We start from the raw sequence: 23,688 nt of genomic DNA, 5'->3' as shown, positions 1-23,688 counted from the left end.
AAAACAACAAAACAATAATAATAATTTTTCGTATAGAAAAACAAGGAAAAAGAGATAGTTTCTGTAGCTGGAGAGAACATTGAAATCAACCAAACTTTAAATTATCTCGGTACTGTTGTAGACAAGACATTAAATTTTACTGCAAAAATACTGACCATGCCACTAAAACAAACAAGGGACGATAATAGATTAGGATTACTAAGAAAATTTTCCTCACTTTAAATTGAAAAAAAAAAAAAAAAAACACATTCTTACAGTTTGACCATGCTCACGTCTGCAATATGTTAAGTTTCAACATCTCTGCCTGAACAATAAATCTGAACATTAACAAAATACTTTTAATAATCCCATTTTAAATAAGGGAAAAGAACTTTAAGCCTATATAGCCATATCTCAATGCTGTAAGATTGTTTTTCTTTTTCTATATCAAACATAATTAATTAACTACCACTAATTAATTCAATAATTCTTTAATTTTGATTTAATGATTCATGTTTCGTTAGGGACAATGAATATTTGCGCAAAGTTTAATCCGAGACTAGGAAGTGTGGGGAAATAAACATCTACAAGATGTGTACCAGCACTGGTAATGCACAAGTTATATAAGAGAAATGTTCTCATGGAGAATACAAGATTATTTTTAAGTATTACTATTACTATTATGATCAGGTCAAAACGAAATAACAATTAGTAATTTTACTAGATCAAATGTAATAAATAGCAATGTTTGTAAAACTTCATGAGTGGTTCTCAAACTTTTTCGATCAGGGGACCCTTTATATAGTCAAGACTTACCCGTTGAAAAAAAAACAACATAAACGCTAAACATATAGGTTACAAATGTAAGAAAAAAAAATCTTGTGAGGGAGTGTTTATTGAAATAATATCTTTGGTTTAAAATATACATTTAACAAAAAAAAAGGGCTTGGGTAAGTTTGATCCAAGTTTCTTTTCATCCTGCTGAGGCTCCACGTTCTACTCAATAAGAAGACGGAAAAACATTTTGTGCCCAAGAAACCTCAATGCAGGATCCTTCGCCTCACATATCCCTTAGTCTGTTGGACTGTTGGGGCACCAAGTAAGATTAGTCGACCGTCTTTCTCCATCCCTCTCTGTTTTTTGCCTTGGATGCCTAAACATCGGGTATATCCAAGTGAAAAATGTCTTCAAATCTTTGGTCAAGGTCGTCATATAATAGTACGTAATAGACATATTCAACAGTTGTATAAAGGCGAGTTCGATTAATATTACACTTAGCCGATCGGGTAAACAGGCTTTTAGCAAAGAAGTTATCTTTTATTGTATACAATTTTCATCTTTCTGTGGACCCTTTACGGTCGTCTCTCGGAACACAAGGGTTCCGCGGACCACAGTTTGAGCAACACTGTATAACTAGAAACGTGTGATTAGTTCATTCAGTGTATTGAAAACTGGCAGAATGTTTGCAAAGTTTATTTCAACTCAGTCTGTCTTGCTGGAATCTTGTACATTCAGTGTATTGAAGTCTTACGAGACTGGCAGAATGTTTACAAAGTTGATTTCAACTCAGTCTGTCTTGCTGGAATCTTGTACATTCAGTGTATTGAAGTCTTACGAGACTGGCAGAATGTTACAAAGTTGATTTCAACTCAGTCTGTCTTGCTGGAATCTTGTACATTCAGTGTATTGAAGTCTTACGAGACTGGCAGAATGTTTACAAAGTTGATTTCAACTCAGTCTGTCTTGCTGGAATCTTGTACATTCAGTGTATTGAAGTCTTACGAGACTGGCAGAATGTTTACAAAGTTGATTTCAACTCAGTCTGTCTTGCTGGAATCTTGTACATTCAGTGTATTGAAGTCTTACGAGACTGGCAGAATGTTTACAAAGTTTATTTCAACTCACTCTGTCTTGCTGGAATCTTGTACATTCAGTGTATTGAAGTCTTACGAGACTGACAGAATGTTTACAAAGTTTATTTCAACTCACTCTGTCTTGCTGGAATCTTGTACATTCAGTGTATTGAAGTCTTACGAGACTGACAGAATGTTTACAAAGTTTATTTCAACTCACTCTGTCTTGCTGGAATCTTGTACATTCAGTGTATTGAAGTCTTACGAGACTGACAGAATGTTTACAAAGTTGATTTCAACTCAGTCTGTCTTGCTGGAATCTTGTACATTCAGTGTATTGAAGTCTTACGAGACTGACAGAATGTTTACAAAGTTTATTTCAACTCACTCTGTCTTGCTGGAATTTTGTCCACGTTATTTCTCCCATACCCACAATTCACAATTATTTATTATACCTAACAAAACATGAATCAATAAAAAGAATGAAACGATTGGTCAATGAATCACTGGTAATTAACTATTTTGTTTCATATCGAAAAAAGGGAAATGAATTGTACATTATTGAGAGATATAGTTGTAAAAGTGGATTTTTTCCCCTTAAATAAGCCCTCTTTAATTATTTTTTATTTATTGTGCTTGTTAAGTATTTAATGAAACGTATGAAAAGTATTGAGATCTTTCTTTTTTGTTTCTGCTTATAACATAGAGTCAATGTGTCATGGTTTTATTAGATTTTATGTTGTTTTTTTTCTTTACTTATTTACAGAAGATGTCTGATCCTAAAGAGTTCTTCTTGTCTGCTGATAGAAAATATCTTCTCTTAAAGCAAAAGTTGGTGCCGGTAAAAAAATTTTTTTTTGCTTAATTGTTTTTGAAAATGAAAGAAACAATGAAAAAATCCTTGTTCAACTTTGACATAACAACTGCTCTAGCAGACCAGGACTTCCGGGGCTCTAAGTGAATTAACAATGGGACCCTTTATTACGATTTGTTAGGACCACTATATGTTCCCGACTTTGCAGGTGGTCGCCAGACGATATCCTGCATTATGAGCTGCATATAGCCTAAGCAAGTTAAACTGCAGGCCACCTTTTCATCTCTTTAATGGGAGACTAATTACTTTTAGCGTCATGTCTGCGTTAATTAAACAAACTTCAACCAGAAACGCACACCAAAAGAATTCTTTAATCATTTCTTACTTACGCGTCCATATAATTGTATCCTATATCTTTTGTAAAAATGCAAACGGTGTCGCACACAGAACTGTTAAATACGGCCTGGTTTTAGACGTCTGAATAGATTGTCTGTACCACATAACTAGACGTAGGGATAGATTGTCTGTACCACATAACTAGACGTAGGGATAGATTGTCTGTACCACATAACTAGACGTAGGGATAGATTGTCTGTACCACATAACTAGACGTAGGGATAGATTGTCTGTACCACATAACTAGACGTAGGGATAGATTGTCTGTACCACATAACTAGACGTAGGGATAGATTGTCTGTACCACATAACTAGACGTAGGGATAGATTGTCAGTACCACATAACTAGACGTAGGGATAGATTGTCTGTACCACATAACTAGACGTAGGGATAGATTGTCTGTACCACATAACTAGACGTAGGGATAGATTGTCTGTACCACATAACTAGACGTAGGGATAGATTGTCTGTACCACATAACTAGACGTAGGGATAGATTGTCTGTACCACATAACTAGACGTAGGGATAGATTTTCTGTACCGCATAACTAGACGTAGGGATAGATTGTCAGTACCACATAACTAGACGTAGGGATAGATTGTCAGTACCACATAACTAGACGTAGGGATAGATTGTCTGTACCACATAACTAGACGTAGGGATAGATTGTCTGTACCACATAACTAGACGTAGGGATAGATTGTCAGTACCACATAACTAGACGTAGGGATAGATTGTCTGTACCACATAACTAGACGTAGGGATAGATTGTCAGTACCACATAACTAGACGTAGGGATAGATTGTCTGTACCACATAACTAGACGTAGGGATAGATTGTCTGTACCACATAACTAGACGTAGGGATAGATTGTCAGTACCACATAACTAGACGTAGGGATAGATTGTCAGTACCACATAACTAGACGTAGGGATAGATTGTCAGTACCACATAACTAGACGTAGGGATAGATTGTCAGTACCACATAACTAGACGTAGGGATAGATTGTCAGTACCACATAACTAGACGTAGGGATAGATTGTCTGTACCACATAACTAGACGCAGTGAAATCTCATTCTTTATCTAGCCACTGCTCAAGACATAGGGATAAGGTATCTGTATCACTACTGTTAACCTAGTGATGTCTTCATTAACCGATGGCTCTAGTCATTGTGACACTGTATCCTTCATTAACTGTTCTAATCACAGCGTTGCTCAGTTTGAAGTCTCACTTGGCTGTCACTGTTATTGCCCCAATTAAGAGTTTCTTTTGAGCCTAATGAGTAGTAAAAAAAAACATGTGCTCAGTGCAGATGTTTAAAACGTGGAAGAATCTTTTCTCCACATGTTCCTAGTCTTCCTCATTACTTTGGTTTGGATGTTCACAAATATTTGAATCACGTAAAAACTTGGCAGTTTTTTCTGAATTGATTTTGCAATGTGCATGGTGAGCCCAATTCTTGCATTATCAATTAGATGTACACTAAGTACCTTACGTCTTGGGGCAGTAAGGAGTTTGGTGTTACAAATCAAGCAAATGTTTTATGGTGAAAGATGCTACCTGCTTGGTTGACTTTTTATTTATTTATTTATTTATTTTTTTGGCCATGTTGTGCCTCTTCATTTTCAAGGACCTTTGCTCCCTACTTATGAAATAAAAACGGACGTTAAAAGATATATGCTACAATTAAAGTAATAAAATTAGTTTATTTATAATTCGAATATTAAAAATTCTAAGTTTAGTTAATAAAGTATTAATAAAAATCTGTTGTAAGTATTTGTATATATACTCCCCCCCCCCCCCAAATCAACTCACGTAGATTCTAGCTATCAATCCTGATTCCCAGATAAAAAAAACAAACAATACATTCCCATGATCTACGCTGTCAAACAGTGTTTTGAGATTGTTTGTGTTAAAATAGTTTTTTCTAAAATCCTGATATTTGGGGCAATCATGAGGTTACAGTTACAGCCTTACTGGAGCATTGATTAAGCACCATAAATACTACTTTATGATTGAACCCCATAAACACTACTTAATGATTGATCACCATTAACACTACTTCATGATTGATCATCATAAACACTACTTTAGGATTAAACATCATAAACACTACTTTATGATTGAACCCCATAAACACTACTTTATGATTGAAATCCATAAACACTACTTTATGATTGAACCCCATAAACACTACTTTATGATTGAACCCCATAAACACTAATTTATGATTGAACCCCATAAACACTAATTTATGATTGAACACCATAAACACTACTTTATGATTGAACACCATAAACACTACATTATAGCTCCACAATATTTGTCTGTGACCTGGAAGGGATGAATTGGGATATTCTTAATGAAATCAAAAGCAGTTATCTGCTCTTTGTTCACGTTTTGGCTTTCAACCCGAGGTTTACACAACGAACAGCTTTGTATCAAATAAAATGCATTAAGCAAGATAAACGTGAAAGCGTAATGGAGAAATATAGGAGCGATATAATGGAAAGTAAAGAAAATCTTGAGAAAATGATAAAAGATGGTCTGCACAGATCCTGAAATATAAATAAACAATATGACAAGTACACATTTTGAAACATTTTGGAGACAGGCGCCGAAGACGGAAAGAAAGCTTAAACATACACCCCCCCCCCCCCCGGCGGACAACGGCTCTTGTCTGCACGAGGTGTGCACAAATATGCACGTCGCAGCTGGGCTTGCCTTGTCTGTATAACACTGCACTCATTCTTAATCTTCGGAATTGAAGACACTGCCATTATTGTTATATTGACGAATTTTTTTAACACATTTTTTATTTGTTCCGTATCTTTCAGAAATTCAGACATTCCTCCTTCTCAGAATACTCCATCTATGATTTGGAAACAAGGTCAGAGTTTGACTTTTCATGGCAACTTGTGACTTGTGAATATAATATATAAAGTAGAATGTAAGGTGTATGTATGTATATATGTAAGTATGTAGGCCTATCTTTCGCATTGAAATCAAAAGCGTTTGACCAATCTTGATAAAGCTTGAATTAAATGTTCCTTAGACCTTGGCAGAAACCGCAATGTATGTTTAATGTCTCTCCTACAACCGGAAAGCCCTAAAAAAAATACATAACTTTATCTTTATTAAATAAGGAAACTTTTTAACAAATCGGATAAATCCGTTTTTAAAGTATTTAATATTAGATATCAATATGTTGGCTAAACTGCTAAACCCATTTTCACACTCTACTTATTATTTTCGTGACAAAATATTAAAACATGTGAAGGAAACATTTGCCATGTTTGACATAGTTCTAAATCCAATCCACTAGATCAGTAAGACTGAAAATAAGGCCCACAGGTATGCCCGTTCAGCCGACATAGGCCTATATATATATATATATATATATAAATTACTGTGAAAATGGGTTTACCCGATTAGTTAAAAGCTTCGTTCTTTAACAGAGATGAAATTGGGTACTTTTTGTTTATTATAGGGCCCTCCGGTTGCGGGAGAGACATTAAACATTCACTACTGTCTCCGCCATGATCTAAGGAACTTTTATGCCAAGTTTTTTCAAGACTGATCAAGCAGTTTTGAATTTATTTCGTAACATACATGCATACATACGCCTTACTTTCTGCTTTAGCCTATAAATATTAGATTTTTAGCTCATAGGGCTTAAATGATTTGAAATATAACATGTTCATTAATATTAGAGTTTTTTTATCGTATATTATTATTGTGTACACTAATTTCAAATGTACTTGATTTTTTTTTAAAATAAATATGAAAATGTTTGCATAATGAATTGATCTAGAAATAACCCAGTGCGACTATACGGTTGGCATCAGCCTACACTAGGGCAGCATGATCAAATGATACTTCCTACAATACAGTATGCTATGTGGTCCCCCACTGGAAGCGCTTTGGTAAGATAATAGTATTTAGTGTTTCCCTGTGGCCATTGGTCACTCCATTAAGATACAAAGGTTTTTAGGACTGATTAGGTAGAGCTCAATCACTTATGTCACCATCTTTTTACGAAGTAGCAGAGCCATGAACAAACAAGACAAGTAGCAGAGCCATGAACAAACAAGACAAGTAGCAGAGACATGAACAAACAAGACTTCTTCCTCTGAAAAGGGAAAAAAAATTAAGAACAAGAAGCCCAACTTCAAATTTCCGTCTAAATTGAGTAACCCCTCAAGCCTGCGTCACTGCAAGAACTGTTCTCCTTGGATAAAACTGCAGAAACTTTTGAGTGCTTTAAATCAGTGATGCTCAACCTAATTTGACCTGCGGTCCATTTTAATTTCCGACAATCATGTCGCGGGCCACACCAATGAAAAGTTACAAATACGAAATGAAATTGACCTGAAACTACTTTGATTAGAAACCTTTGCATCTAATGGAAGGTGTATTTGTGTTTTACATGTCAGACAATGGCTTCATTTTCCACTTGAAATGTTTGGAACATTGTCTCTTTTTGGTTCGCATTTATCATCAATACTCCGTTCTCTAGTAGTTTGTATTCGCGTCTCAAAGAATCCCGCCGTTGGTTGTTTCATGACGTCGTTTATTTTGTTCCTTTTTTTTTTTGTATACAGCCAGACTTTCTTTATAAAACAAACATGTTGGCTTATCACCATGTTCCACAGAAAAAAAGTAAGATCTGTTGTTCACTTTTCAATGGTAGCTTCAGAGTCCTATTTCATAAACGCACAAATGTTAAAGGTCATGGTACCAATCCCGCAGAGAAAAAGTTAGGGCTCTAACGTAGGTATAAATTCATTTTCGAATATTTTTTTTTTTTTTGGGGGGGGGGGGATTTTCTACACTTAGTGCCAACGTTTCGGCGGGCCGGTTGGAACCACATCGCGGGCCGGATCTAGCCCGCGGACCATATTTTAGGCATCACTGCTTTAAATTATTTCACAGGCAGACTATGTATAAGTTATGAGCCCGAGTGGATCACCACTTGCCAACCACGTACCAAACCAGACAATGTAAAGCAGTTGAGGATGACATTTTTCTGTGACACGGGCTACAAACGAGTTTAGAACTCAGTCACGAAAATATATTGAGACATTTTCTTTAATCTGACTTTCACATTTAGCTAAGCTGATTAGGAAAGTAGATCTAGTATTTGGTCTTCAAGCAAGACAACGTAATGTATTTCTCATTTAACGTATTCAATGTCTCTTTAGGTTATTGTTGAAGATAATGATATTTTCTACAAACCAAGCATAACATCCCCTCTGGTCAATATCACAAACTCTGGTATTAAGAATCGTATTTACAATGGAGTACCAGACTGGGTTTATGAAGGTATGTCTTACAGGCTTTACTTATCTACATCTACATTGTATATATATGTATATATTGGCAAGCGATCGTCGTGCTTGCAATCACGCACCAAAAACATCTTCGGCATGCTATGAGTCGTGATCTATTAATAACACCTATTAGCCCAATAAATTTTGGAGTAAATCGATGTAGCAGGCGTGGATAGATTAGTTCGATCTTGTGAACTGACATCTAGCCCAAGTACAAGTCATGACATCAAGAAATGGTGAAGGGGGGGGGGAGACTCTTTTCTACTTCTCATATTAATTTGTTCGATTCAAATATTCATAACCAACTTTAGACAGAATATTGTTTTGTAAACTACAAAAGAAAAGTCTTAAAAAACTATAACAACTCCCAAAAAAATCTAATTTGCTGACCAATAAACCATGGTCTATAAATAAGACATCTATTTTAAAGTCTTTTATTTTCTTATATATCTAAAAACAAAAATGATATACAATATGACCTAAATTAAAGTGTTTATTTAGAAATAGTCTATTCAGTGATACATAGTCTAATCAGAGACAATAAAATAGTCCGTTCAGAAACAAATAGTCTATTCATAATTGGCTATTCAGAGGTTAAAATGCTTTTCCTCCCTAAGTGCTGCTTTACTAAAACCATGAAGTCACGCGTCACATTCACTATCACGTCACATTCACTATCACGTCACATTCACTATCACGTCACATTCACTATTCAAAATTGTGTTCGTTGGAAAATAAAGAATCTGCGCTTTTCTTTTACTTATATTATAGGAGAGTTAGCGTAGTCATGTGACACTGCACTCATCCTTAATCTTCGAATCGAAGACATTGCAATTATATTATTATTATTATTATTATTATTACTATTATTATTATTATAGGAATAATTCATTGACGTAGAAAAGTTCTCTAACAATTGTTTTCAGTCAGTTTAATATACTAGATCTTGTAGTTTTAGTTTCCAAGTAGCTACAGTCTATATGTAACCTAGTCGACAAAATGGCATAATGGCCTAAAGTTTCTGTAATTGCTTTGTGATTATATTGATGCATCAATACGCTGCAGATTTATTTGTTTTATACAATTTTTTCACTCGGCTACCTGTGCTACCTAATTGGCATGTTGTCAACAGTTTAAAAAAAAACCTGTTACAATTTTGTTACAATTGAAAGCTTTTCACAACGCTTATATTAAGTCACTCTGTAGGTTTCTTGCATGTTTCGATTTTTGCAATCGATTGTTTGACCACTTCTACTCAATCAATCGTCATTAAATTTTGCATACTAGCTCATACTCAATGAGAAAATCAACCAATTAGTTAATCAGTAGTAGTAATTAATTCATGTTCTTTTAGATTAAAATGTACTAAACTAGGGGGAGATAAGTCGTGTTGTGTTATGTAGACAACACTACACACCTGTGTGAATTCTCTTGGCGACTGGCAAGGCTTAAGTTCAATGTTTGGGTCACTAACTTTTTTTCCGACTGTTATGTTGTTTGAATAGCTATTGTGGTCGAAAATGATTGTAAAAGTTTAAGACCAAAAAGGCGAATATAATTGATAGTATTAAAAAATAATTTAAAAAAAAAACAAGACTTATACTACGGTGCGCTAGGACATATAAAGTAAAATGGAAAAAAAAAAAGCCTTTGGTGTGTTTTGTCTGAGTTCAAGTTCAATTAACACCCAACGCTTTGATTTTTTTCTTTTTTTAAGTCTACTTTTTAGTGCGTTTTAATATAACTTACTTCATCGTGTGAACTCCCAATGGAGCATAGGGCCGCAACCTCTCCACCGAACTCGCTTCTTAGCAGCTTTCTTCATCTGCTCCCATGACATTCCAGTATCCTCAGCTTCACTGATAACCGGTCTCTTCCAGGGTTTAATAAAAGCGTTTTTTTTTTGGCTGTGTATTTGTGTGTGTGTTTAAATGTTGTCTTTACTACTTATTATTTTCTTGAATGTGTTCATTCTGTGTTTGGTTTTCCTCAGAGGAGATTTTGGCTCAAGACAATGCTATATGGTGGTCTCCCAAATCAACGTATCTGCTTTATGCAACCTTCAACGATACAAGAGTTCCTTTCTTCCACTATACAATGTATGGTGAGCTAGACCAGGTTTATACTTCAGAAGAGAAAGTGGCGTATCCTAAGGTAAGCATCCGATGACTCTGTTCTATTACACTTTATAAGAGCGTATATTATAAATTGAAATTGTCCAAAAAGAACTTGTACTGTTGTAACGTCTTTCCTGATTACATTTAGAAGCCGAGTCACACTGTTATTATATTTTGAGAACTCTCTATCTCTCTCTCTCTCTCATTCACTCTCTCTCTCTCTCCAAGTTTTTCATTCATTCTTTCATCTCATTCAAACACACACACACTCTCTCTCTCTTTCTCTCTCTCTCTCTCTCTCTCTACAAGTTTTTCTCCAATCACAAATGCGTTATAAAAATATTCATTTTTATTACAATCCCAGTGGAAATTAGACATTTTTATGGGCTGCACAGCACATTATTTTAAAGGTCTTGTTTCAGGATCTCTCTTATATATTTATATTCAGGTATATATAATTCTCCAACCTCAGACTCCCAGAACGTTCCTCAGTTTCAAAGAAGTATTTCTTTATTTAAATTTTGTATGTTATTGAAATCCACGTTCCTCCAGAATATGCAGTTTTTTTTTATATAAAGCTTATATCCACTCACCCTGCCTGTCAGGTAAAAAAAAATGTATGCACATTATTTCTCCTACCTAACAAAACCTCAATCAAATTTTTTTTTAAATATTGACAATTAATTTTTGATAATTAATTATTGTGTTTGATGCTTAACACGGGAAATAACTTATGCATTATTGAGAGATATAGTTGTAAGTACAGAATTCTTTCCATTAGATAAGCTTTGTTTTTTTTTAAGGATTTTAAAAAATATTTTGCTTGCTTTCTGTTGCACTTTATAAATTCACATTGTTTTGTTTTTGTTTTTGAACGTATGTGTTTGCTACACCAATAAAAACTATCTTATCTATTGGCCACACCTATATGTTTGCCATGTCCAATGGCAGTATCTGTTCTCCACATCCAATGATCTAAAGGCCGTATCTATTCTCCACATCCAAAGATCAAAAAGGCCGTATCTGTTTTCCACATCCAAAGGCTGTATATGTTCGCCACATCCGGCTGTATAAGATTGTACCTGTTAAATATGGACTTTGGTGACTTGTGTTAGTAATTGCGTAAGCTTTTTCATTCAGAAAATTGTCTCTTCAATTTTTAACCCAATATTTTCCTCTCTTCACTAACTGAATCTTTAATTGTAATTCTGTTTCAATTAAAGGCAGGCTTCCCTAACCCTGAAGTAACGCTCAATATTGTACAACTGTCAAGACCAAATAATGTCTACACATTGAGCCCGCCTCAAGAACTGATTGGAAAGTAAGTCAGGGCATGATGTTCTCACTTTTAGATTGCTTGCAGATAGCCTGAAATAACTTTCTTTTTTTTTAAGTTAATGAACGTTTATCATGGTAATATATGTATATCTAATATACAATGTTTGCTTCAATCTAGATGGCTCTAGACACATCTGGACTGCAAAATACAAAAATAGTTGAAAGTAATTTAAATGTAAATGTTAAATTTGTGTTAAAATCGTTTATCTACACATATTAGTTCTGTCCCAAAACAGTCTTCTCCCTTGAGCTGTATTTTTTTTTTACCAAATCTCTAGTATCACACAAACTGTTTCGACTTCTCCATTCCTCTTTCTCTTTCCTTGGATAGAACCTCTTTCAATGGCAGTCCATGGTGTTACATCCAATATCAAATGATTTGTTTTGACTAGAGCGTTTTTAGACGTTTATGCAGAAATAAAGATTATTATTTTCTAGTCCAAATTTTTCCAGGATCACACGGGATGGCAGCGGGGAGGGTTCAGACCTGGGACTATTGAGAGTTAGTCCAGGGCCCATAGTGCCCCATAGGCTACCACATGACCAGGCAACCCTCCATTTATCTAAATGGTTTAGAGGGGAGAATGGCAATGTCTTCGATTCTGAAGAGTGTTTCACGCTATTGCAACTTGCATATTTTTCACTTCGGATGCAGAAACGTCGTTGTTAGGCTCAATTTTAATTTTCTTCACGTCCTCTGCGCTTGTCCTCTGCAAGCGATTGCCTCTGGGCCTCAAATGTGTGTCCATCAGAGGGGATAGCTTGTTGTTTGTCCACCACTATTTTCAGCCTAAAAACTGTTAAGTTTTCATCTTGATAGCCATGACCTTGTGACATTTATTGGTGGATTAGGCTTGTTCACTTTGAGAGAGGTGCCACTAATATTCTTTTAATAACAAGTTGTATATATTGCAGAGACCACTACTTTACAACAGTGAAATGGGCAAGTGATAATGAGGTTCTCATTACGTGGATGAACAGAGCTCAAAACTACTCTGTCTTGTCATTATGTAGTGCAAGGAAAGGAACGTGTGTCAGGGTAAAGACAAAAGCTTTCCTTCACTTTCTATATGTCTTATTCAAAATTAAACTATATAAGACAATTAAACTATAAATCAATCAATCAATTAATAAAGACTATCAGTCAGCTTCAAGATTTCTTCTTAGTTTTTAAACATATAGCATATCTAAAAATATAGTAATACATGTCTGCACAATAATATTACTGTAATCTGTAGTAATCAAAAAGCTTTGTCTATCATATCTAAAGCATACTAGATGTATAAAAAGTTTTGTGAGAATCAGACACTTTTACTTATAAATTGCTTGTTATATGCAAAGTTGATAGAATTAGTCCCTTTTACTTATAAATTGAAAAAAAGATTTTCCTGAATAAGAATTGAAAGAAAAATTTAATTTGCTGGCCAATAAACCATAGTCTATAAATAAGACATCTGTTTTGTCTATTTTAAGTCTTTTTATTTTCTTATATATCTAAAAAAAATGATATACAATATGCCAATTAAACAAAAACTATCTACAAATTAATTTATATACAATTTTATCTATCTTCTTCTATATGTTAGTCTTTATATCTACTTTACTTTTTTTTATACAGAGTTTAAATGTCAAATCATATACTGGTTGGCTAGACTTGGTAAGTTATTTTAGTTAACAAATATTTAGAATGTGTAGGTTTATTATAGTTTGAAATAAATCTATTAATTATTTATTTATTTATTTATTTTATAAATGGAATAGGTGTTTTCCATTTTGCATTTAGTTTCAGATTCATTGTGTGTCATTAAACTGTCCTGTGGTAAAAAAGAAGTTATTAAAATTGATGAATGTATAGTAAACACTCATGACATGGAAATTAATGAAATTTGTCAAAATTGAGCCCTCAATATTTCCTTTGTAGTCCCAATAGTGTTTTTTAAAGTCATAATCAATAATCAATCTTTGAAATCATTGCAAAAAGGTATAAACTTACCAACAAAATTATCAACATCTGTATTTCATGTTGGGACTACTATTTATTGAAATGAATACTGACATTCGAACAATATTTTGTCAAGAAAAAAAAGTTCTTGTCATAAAATGTATTTTAAATTTTGTAATCAAATGAATCCAGGGATCGCCTTACAATTTGAAATGTACAACACTAGACAATAGATTCATATTTGTAATGTACAACACTAGACAATAGATTCATATTTGTAATGTACAACACTAGACAATAGATTCATATTTGTAATGTACAACACTAGACAATGGATTCATATTTGTAATGTACAACACTAGACAATAGATTCATATTTGAAATGAACAAGTGAATTAGTTATTAAAAGTGGTTGCTCCTAATTGAAATGAATGTCTAATCCCTAAATGAGTGCATGACCAACTATGTGACATTTAGTATTATAAAGGACATTAAAATAGTTCCGGCACAAACTGAAACCAGATGCTAATATATCTTAAATTTATCTATGCAATTATTCACCTCATTTGTTTTGACATCCCGTTATTATTGGCTGTACTGTGACCTAGAATACATTCCAGTACCAAGCACCAGTGTTCAACAAAGAGGGTACTACTTATTTCTTCATTGAGCCCTCCAAGCAGGAAGAAGATGAGTACTACAAACATATCATGATGGTGGATATAGTCAAGGTACATTCTGTCACATTGTTTCCTTGTTGTTTTTTTTTTCACATCCTAGTTCTGTGTTTTTTTTTAAGCTTTCTTTGGTAAACACGTAAGATAGGCAGGAGCTTACTAAAAAGCAATGTGTTTAAAGTGTTTACCTCACTTAAAGAAAAAAGTATAGCACAGAACATGAGATGGTGGTAAATGTTTACTCAAAAAACTAATTGTAAATTAAGTATTTATAAATTGTTAAAAAAAAACATTATTATTTAATGGCCTTTTTGCTTAAATAATTATTAAATTTAAAAGTATACATGACTAAAAAATATATTACATGCTATGAAATATTTTAGTGAGTTTATTGATGCATTTACTTAGGAAAAGATTTGTCTAAATTACACATACTATGTGGAGACATTAATCTTTGGGAACATAATATGAACTGTGAAGTTTGGTTTTATTAAGCTTTAAATTATATAAATGGAATTAATAATAATTATAATAATAATCTAAGTAATATAAGTAATAAGTATCCATAATGAAATGTGTCTTACAATTTATGCATTACATCAAACAAAACATTATAACTATAACCAGGCTCTCTCCAACCTGTACACTTTGAAGGTGAATATTAAAATGAAAATAAAAATTGATTGTACAGAAATGCTGTTAAAAACAATAGTCCAGGCTTAAGGCACTTTTAATCAATAATTGTCCAATAAATGTATAGAGAGATATTTCTTTGTAAACACACTTTGTGAAATAAAAGTCATTGATTGAATTTAGAGCTCGTTTACAATTCTACTTAAGTTATGTTTTTTTTTTCTTCTTAAGGGTGAGGCACAGGATCAGAAGACAATACTTACTAGTGGTGAATGGGAGGTCACTAAAATTTTGGGATATGATGACAACAAGAAGATACTGTAAGAGAATATTTTCAGCCATGTACTTAGTTGTTGTTGTTTTTTTTTTTGGGGGGGGGGGGGGCCATAAGGGAGGTTGGGAGGGGGGAGGGAGATTTGTGTTATACCAAAACATTTTTTGTTGTTTTAGTCTTTTCAACTTTTTTCCTTTTTTTTTTTTTTAGTCTTTGTGACTACCTTTTCCCTCTGCCCCTTTCCCCTATCAATTAAAGATTTCATAATTTTATTTTGTATTTCATTCTAATCTGGCTTTAAGTTTTATACTATCAATGGAATCATTATATAAATATGTCTTTGTTTCTGATTATATTTAAATGTGAACATTTCATATTTATTTAAAAAGATAACTTCCTAATTTTTATTAAGCTCACATTTGGCTGATTAGTAAAGAATATGATGTGTAATTATTTTCATTAAATAAAAATGTGCAATTAACATTGTTAGCACAGGCTTGATATTTTTAAAAATCAAGTAACTGGTTTGCAATACCATCCCAATGGAGTTTGAAGTATACTGAAATAATTTCTAGATTAACCTTATAAATTGTTTGATAAAGGAAATAATGTTCAAGAACAAATCATTAGGCCTGTATTTGAGTTCAAAGAATATGAAATGTTACAGCTATTGCATGTCTTGACCTGGGGTGCGGCGGCTGGGTCTTAATCTTGGGATTTTTAGGGCAACCCATGAGTCGACCCACTCTACTGGGTACCTGACTTAAGTTGGGAAAAGCAAAGATGGTTGGTCATTGTGCCAGCCACATGACACCCTGTGCGTTACCTGCTGGCCTAAGAAATAGATGACATTAATATCTCATGCCTCATAGATCAAAAGGTCTGAATGGGGAACCTTTAAGCTTCAGATCTCATTAATCTTAACAGCTTAAGTTGATGTTAAAGGTTTTTTTTTATTCAACAGTAATTTGTTTTACTTTTTTATTCCTGAGGGAACTAAATAGGACACAGTTTTTATTGAAACTCTCCAGCTTTTAAAAGTTTGTTTCTGTTTTCTCTCTAGCATGAAGGGTTAGCTTGCAACTTATTTGGGAAGAGTATAACAGTTCAATTTTATACAAATTACTATGACTTTTGAATATTGTCAATGTTTGTTTGTTGTAATAATAATGCTGGAAAAAAAATAATTTAATTAAACTAAATTTAATTTTTTTTTTCAATGAGTAAAATAATTTGTTTCTTATCTTGTCTTTTATTGTTAGCTATTGATGAAAATTATCATAAATCATGACAAGTTTGTATTTCTTTTTTATTTTCAGATATTTTATGAGTCCCTACACAGATGCTAGACATATGCATTTCTTTGGGTAAGATTTGCCCAGAAACATTAGCCTGTTGTAAGCAAGAATGAGATCTATAAATTTTCAACAAGAAATATGTATTGTATAACTTAATTTTGAAATGTCTTGTCTACTTATGCTATTGAGACAATCAGGGTAATCAATCAGGAAATGCTTTTGGCATTGATGTCTTTATTTAGATTTCTAAAATGTTTATAAATTGAACCTTAGTCAACAAACTTCATTTTAAATGTGTGTGGTTTTTTTTTTTTTTTTCATAAATATAGATATGAAACTATGTGCTGAAACAAAGGATGATACATAGGCCTACATAATATACATAGACGAACAGCAGCTCCAGGGACCAATTTTTTAAATAAGAGAAAGTAGTGAATTAATGCGATGAAAATAAGGGGGGACTGCACTGACCAAGGCTTGAATCAGTTACCCTGGAAACGACAACAATGCTTAGCAATAATGCACTAAGCAAACTTAACCTCTAGACCATCAGAATGTCCAAAAAAACATTCTTCTGGTCCAGTCATTCGCCCATATGCAAGTTACCACCCCAGTGGTAACTGGTCACGTGCCCTAGCTAACTATTCATCTATGAAAACCTTCTCTCAGATATCCTCAACCCCAGGTTTACAAAGGAGATTACATTATGGCATGCTATAAGATAATGAAAGAAGTCATGCTTTACAGAAACATTAACAAGAAGTAGAAAACATTCTATAGCTGAACATGAAAAAAAATGTCCAAAATATGAGAACCTATATTTTTATACTCAACTATGGTTGTTGAATAAAATTACAGCATTGTGAAAAATTGTTGACAAAGTGACTACTGACCTTGCAGACATTTCTGAAACCCTAAATATACCAGTCAGAGGGTGATACTTCTACACTGCTATAGACCTGCAACATCATTAGAAAATTTCTCAATGAACACTTAATGGAACTACAATGAAGTTCTGTTTCCCTTTTATGAATCTTAATCATAATAGTCAAATGTAAAGTTGGTCCTTCTGTACAGTTCAAAGAAATGGAGAGTCACTAAGACTAATATGGAAAAACTCCAGACCTTTTGTTAACAGATGCCTATGTGGGATTTTAGGAATAAGTTGGCCAGAAAAAATAACTGCTGTCAATTTGTGGGAGAGAGCTAGACAAAAGCCCATAGCCCAAGACATCAAAAAGCGAAAGTGGAGCTGGATAGGACACACCCTGCGAAAACTAGCTACCAATGTTCCAAGGCAGGCACTTGATCAGAATCCCCAAGGAAAGTGGGCAGGTAAACTTGGAAGAAGTCAGTCTCCAGTGAATGACATGGGAGCAGACGAAGAAAGCTGTTCAGTAAAAGTTTGATGGAGAGGTGTGGTTGCAGCCCTGGGAATTCACAGGTTTAAGTCAAGTCAATCCTAATAGTTGTAAGAGAATAACTATTAGCTTAGATTTTTTATGATAATAATAATAATAATTTGAAAAAAAAAATTTAGGGCTGGATTGATGCATACAAGATTTCTATGTGGCTCATAAGCAGCAACATACAATTTCTGGATTGTATTTCATTATTCTCATTTTAAAATATGCACTTCTACTTGCAGTGTAAATGTTAAAGACAAATCCATCAGATCACTGACTCACAATGTTGACAATCAGTGCCAATACAATGAAGTGTTGATGTCAGATACATTTGAATATTACATTCAAGAATGTCTGGGACCAGGCATACCAAGATACTCATTGATGTCAATAGATGGGCATGAAGGTAAAACAATGGACTTCATTCTTTTTTGTTTATGATGTGGTGTCAAAAAACTATTTAAAAAAACAACACCACCTACTTAACTTGTATATGTTTCTATGTTTGTTGTACCAGCTTTAAAAGACTCCAGAAATTGTATGTGCCCAAATCTTACATCCCTCCAGCCTTTAATGACATGTTTGTAAAATGTTTTACATGTTTCAGATGTTACTTCAGATTTAAAGATAATGACATCCTTTGCTTAAACCTCCTGTAGCCAAGCAGCCATCCATGTACATATTAACATTCCATAAAAAAATATCTCCATAATTATTTTATTTTCAATCAATTATGTCTTTCGCTTTTAGAACATATTGTTTTGTATTTAGAGATTTTTAAACTATAAATATTTTTTGTTCAGACTGATAGAAATCAATCATTTCTAGAGAATAAAGCCAGTCATCAGTAGCTTCTGTAGAGATATCGAGTCAATGCATTGTTTGCTAGAAAGATATTAAACTAATGACCAGATCCACATGAAGGGTGGTAATCATATTGAGTTCAGTTTAGCTGGCACTGAGCTAGGATTGTTTTGTTGTGCCTAGTTACAGTGATAACACACTGGGGGTTGTGCATTTCAGTATATCCATCTACAGTCATGAGGCTGGAATATGTTAATGAGTCCATGTGCAGAGATGACACACTGTGTACAAAGCTTGAGATGTATACATGTCAACAAACACAATGTTTCTTTTGCTAATGATATATTAAAAATATAGTAATATTGTTTCACATATGTGCTACAGCAGTACACATTTTTAAAAACTTTGTTAAACATTGACAAAGAACAATGTTATTCAAATAAAGAGAATACTTTTTCTCCCCACAGTGGAACGCTTAGAAAACAACACAGAATTTGCTACAGCTATTGCCAAGAAAGCTATGCCAATCATTCAGTACCATCAGATAGAACTTAAAACTGGAGACAGTAAGGGACTTTTGTTTTTATAAACATCTTTGCCAAATTAATATAAACTGTTTTTTTTATTCCTTTTGATTGGAGATTTTCATAATAAAAGTTATTCAAAGTAACCTGCTGTTTACATTATACATTACATTTTTAATAATGTTGTACACTGCTTTAAAAAAAAGTGCAAAAAATTATTACATGTTTTTGTTTTATAAATTTTATATCAATACTATCCTTTTTGTACTCCAAAAAGCTTGCTATTTATGGATGCCTTCTTTTTATGAAAATCTACAATATCCTTATAATGGAATAAGTTTTAAAAAGCAAATTCTGCACATTTAAGTGTGTTTTGGTTTTTTAGTTACGTTAAAAGATTTTATCATGTTAAACCCCCCCCCCCCCCCCCACACACACTTTAGTTCTAGATATAATTAATTTAAAAGGCAACTGTTTATATAAAAGAGAGAATTCTGTTCACATTCTACATGGTTTGAATTATGGCCATCTGTTTTCTGTAAGAGTTCCCCAGTTATTTTCAAAGACAGACACAAACCATGAAAAAGAAACTTAAATAGAACCCTGTCTGAAAATGTCTGTCTATGAGACATATGCTGGCTCTGCATAGCTACATAAAAACTGCTTTATAAATCTGAAAGACGATGCCTTATTGTTATATTTGATCAGGCCAAACTTTTGAAAGCCAGATATTTAAGAATTATGTTCAAGTCCTATGTTGTGTCTATGTTAAGCTATTCATGATCTTTCATTCACTATTTTTCCTTTAGAAATTTGGGGTAAATTATTGCTGCCTCCTACATGGAAAGCAGAGGAAATAACTATGTACCCTCTAGTCTTTTGGGTGTAAGTTGTTTCTATTCTCTTATTTTAGTTGTAATAAATATTGTTTGGTAGCTTTTACCATTTTACTTCTGTGTTTATCCTGATTTATCACACTTTTGGCTCAGTTCCCCTTACATCTATTCAAAGTAAAAAAAAATGTTTAGATATTTATATCTCCCCTATATTATTTTTCTTCTTGTTCCTTAAGGTCGTTATTGCCAAAAGTGGTAATGCTAAGGGCATTCTAATACCTATAAGATGATTTCAATGGAATGCATCTCAAATAGCCTCTGACAACCAGTCCAACTCCTGGCCTTCATATGTGAATGTTATATAGGATCCGGTGTAACTGACTTGAAAAGAGACAAAGGAAGAATATTGTGCCTAAACCAAAAATTCCTGGAAGAAGGAGCTTATAAATCTTATAATCTTAGGAGAAAGAAAATAGTAAATCTGAATTGCAGCTAAACTCAATCATTGAAAAGATTTTGCAAGTCAACATTTTGGGAATAAAAGCTATGACCCTTTGGCAGATTACATCGCAAGTTGTATAAAATGGCAGACCCTGCGATTCTGATGATCCCAAACAGTATTGACTATCTGCTAATCCTTAGAACCCAGCAGCTGTGTAAAGAGAGGAAATCAGCTTTTTGGGCGACAAAATTCTGACTATAGCCAATACCCAGGTTTTCATCTCAACCAAACTCCACAAGCAGAATCATAGTTGTCTTAGGACTGAAGGCTGCCAATTTAACTTCTTATTAAATAATTGCTAATTTTTTAGACTAATGGACTAAAGTTGAAATCCACATTAAGTGATGATATCATTTTTAATAGTTAAATTAATGAACTACTTAGGACAGGCCAGAGTAAATCATTGGCTGAACATCATCTTTATATCTCTTTCTGAAGTCTCTTGTCACACAACACCTAGTTAATCCCTGGAACTGTTTGATTTTAAATTTCATTTATTTCATATCAATTTCATGTAAATTGTAAATAAGCAAACAAAGAAAACTTGAATATTACCAATGCAATCTAATATTCTTTCTGTTTTGGATGCCTTCAGTAAATTACAGAGTATGTTTGTGTCTTTCTCAGATATGGTGGACCTGGTACACAGTCTGTTAAAGAAAAGTACACTATTGACTGGCAGACCTATTTGACCAGTTCTAAAGAGGTCATTTATGCTATGGTGGATGGTAGGGGGACAGGGGGAAGGGGAGATAATTTTATGCACAGTATTTATCGAAACCTGGGCACTTTTGAAGTTGATGACACCATTGAGGCAGCCAAGTAAGTAATGCACTCACTTTATTATAAAGCTATAAATGTAACTGAAAAAGATTTATGATTTTGTTCTTCCCCATATGTTCCCATATTTAAAAACATATGCTGTTTATCTTGATATAGTCTTAAGAAAATAAAAATACAACATTTTTTATGGGAATGCTTTTAGCTAAAACCATAACTGTGAAGTATAGGCCTACAAATCACTCAAATCAATGACCAGGGCTCTGAGGAAGTCAATCTAAGTCACTCTGTTGACCTGATTGTTTATTGTGGTTATGCTGTGGAATTTTATTTTGTACAGTGTTAGGTGTTAGTGATAAATATTCTCAACATTAAATGGTTGATATTACTGTTAATGAAATAGTTTGATGTAAATGATATAAAATATGTATTTCACAAAGTCTATTTCATTCTTTCTTTATTCAAAGTTCTTTATTCAAAGTTAGCAATGTTTTTTTTTATCAGATATTTTGGATCTCTTCCATATGTTGATGAGAAAAGAATGGCAATCTGGGGTTGGGTAGGTTCATTATTTATCTAAAACCTAAAATTATTTCATATTTTTTAAAAGCAAATGTACATTTTGATGGCTCATGTTATGAATAAATATCATCAAAACTATTCATGTATTACATTGGTGTATTACATTTCTGTATAACATTCAATAATTGATTGCATTTCTCATTATTTCTTCACCTAGTCATATGGTGGTTTTGTGACAGCCATGGTTTTAGGAAATAAAAAAAATAACTTTAAGTGTGGCATCTCAGTGGCTCCAGTAACGGACTGGCAGTATTATGGTTAGTAAAGAAACTTTCAAGCTTCCACATTTATGGTTTTGTGTTTGTATGTTCTTGATCTACATAAAGTTTTAATATTGGCCCTTACATGCTAACTTTTTTTTATTTTTTAATCTTCAAAGAATAGTTTGAATACAGTGTCATTCACTTTTTTTTTTTCTCTTGTTAGCACAGTTCTACCGGGCGATATCCTTGCAGGGGCATTACTAAACTATTTTCTAACCAAGGGGTGTGATATTCAGAATTGTAGTTGTGAACCAGCTTTTAAAATTCTGATTGAAAACTATTTTTTAAATACACTTAGCACTTTTCAGAAGCATAAAATTATGTTTGCTGAGGAAAAAAGTTGTGCTCTTTAAAGTATACAATAATTTGAAATGCATGTATAATAATAAATGACCAAGAATTGTTATGTCTCATTTCTCTACAGATTCTATTTACACAGAGAGATATATGGGTATGCCTAGCAGTGATGACAATCTAGTGGCTTATGAAGTAAGTATTCTAGGATTTAGTCACTCATTCAATTGTATGCATGAAATGTATTTTTCATAATTTCACCTGAATTGTTGACATTTTTTTAAAATGAACATTTTGTTATTTTGTTTTTCTTTCTAAAGCATGCTAATGTATCCAAGTATGCAGAGAATTTTAAAAATACAGAGTTCATGCTAGTTCATGGTACAGCTGATGGTAAGATCTTATTGCCTTTACTTACATTTATACAAATGTTACAGACAAAGCACACAACCCCTGACCCTCTGACTATTTAAAGCACAACACAGTGCAAACCTAATAAATGCATTCATTGGCCAACAGTGCTGTCAATGAGAAACAATTCTGTCTGTATGATTTAGAATGTATCCACCTAATGCCCTTTAATGAATTCAGTTTAGGTTCTGTTTCACTAAGGCCTGGTTCTGACAGGGCAACGTGATGCCCTGAACAGATATCTAGAGTTCCTCACACTAGCTTATTGTACATATTCAGAATACAATTTAACCACAGTCTAGTGTTATATAAAATATATGAAGGATACTAGTGGTAAAGAGATCACATAAAGCTTTGTATTTAAAAGTTGTCTTTATTTGTCACATTAATCAAATTAATTCTATACTTTCTCTTTTCTCTAGACAATGTTCATTTTCAACATTCAGTACAGTTAATGAAAGTTCTTACAGAACATGTCATTCCATTTAGATTTTTGGTAAGTTGAATTCATTACTACTTTGGCTCTTGTTTTTAACAAAGTTAATTTATATTTGTAATAGCTTTTCTTCCAATTGATTAGAAATTGGTTGAACTTTTTAAAAAAAAAACAAAGTTTAAATTATTCAA

The 23,688-nt window shown here is 33.3% G+C and overlaps 1 protein-coding gene across 9 annotated transcripts in view; it reads left to right on the top strand.

The window, feature by feature from the left end:
• The window catches only part of LOC106078874 (dipeptidyl peptidase 4-like), a 172,797-nt gene that overhangs the window by 146,957 nt on the left and 2,152 nt on the right, over positions 1–23,688 (top strand). For 8 of the 9 annotated variants that reach the window (XM_056013698.1, XM_056013702.1, XM_056013701.1 and 5 more), the window contains 20 exons: positions 2,599–2,673; positions 5,885–5,937; positions 6,862–6,973; positions 8,252–8,372; positions 10,374–10,534; positions 11,721–11,818; positions 12,751–12,874; positions 13,454–13,492; positions 14,386–14,508; positions 15,319–15,407; positions 16,681–16,728; positions 18,308–18,471; positions 19,337–19,435; positions 20,203–20,278; positions 21,359–21,553; positions 22,016–22,070; positions 22,251–22,350; positions 22,781–22,845; positions 22,971–23,043; positions 23,484–23,557. In XM_056013698.1, the coding sequence (XP_055869673.1) occupies positions 2,599–2,673; positions 5,885–5,937; positions 6,862–6,973; positions 8,252–8,372; positions 10,374–10,534; positions 11,721–11,818; positions 12,751–12,874; positions 13,454–13,492; positions 14,386–14,508; positions 15,319–15,407; positions 16,681–16,728; positions 18,308–18,471; positions 19,337–19,435; positions 20,203–20,278; positions 21,359–21,553; positions 22,016–22,070; positions 22,251–22,350; positions 22,781–22,845; positions 22,971–23,043; positions 23,484–23,557 (1,944 nt within the window). The remainder of the gene's footprint in view (positions 1–2,598; positions 2,674–5,884; positions 5,938–6,861; positions 6,974–8,251; positions 8,373–10,373; positions 10,535–11,720; positions 11,819–12,750; positions 12,875–13,453; positions 13,493–14,385; positions 14,509–15,318; positions 15,408–16,680; positions 16,729–18,307; positions 18,472–19,336; positions 19,436–20,202; positions 20,279–21,358; positions 21,554–22,015; positions 22,071–22,250; positions 22,351–22,780; positions 22,846–22,970; positions 23,044–23,483; positions 23,558–23,688) is intronic. The other variant, XM_056013699.1, reaches the window with a different exon arrangement.

The sequence above is a fragment of the Biomphalaria glabrata genome, chromosome 16 (genome assembly GCF_947242115.1).
Source record: "Biomphalaria glabrata chromosome 16, xgBioGlab47.1, whole genome shotgun sequence".
Lineage (NCBI taxonomy): Eukaryota > Metazoa > Mollusca > Gastropoda > Planorbidae > Biomphalaria > Biomphalaria glabrata.
This window is presented reverse-complemented; position numbering and strand designations above follow the sequence as displayed.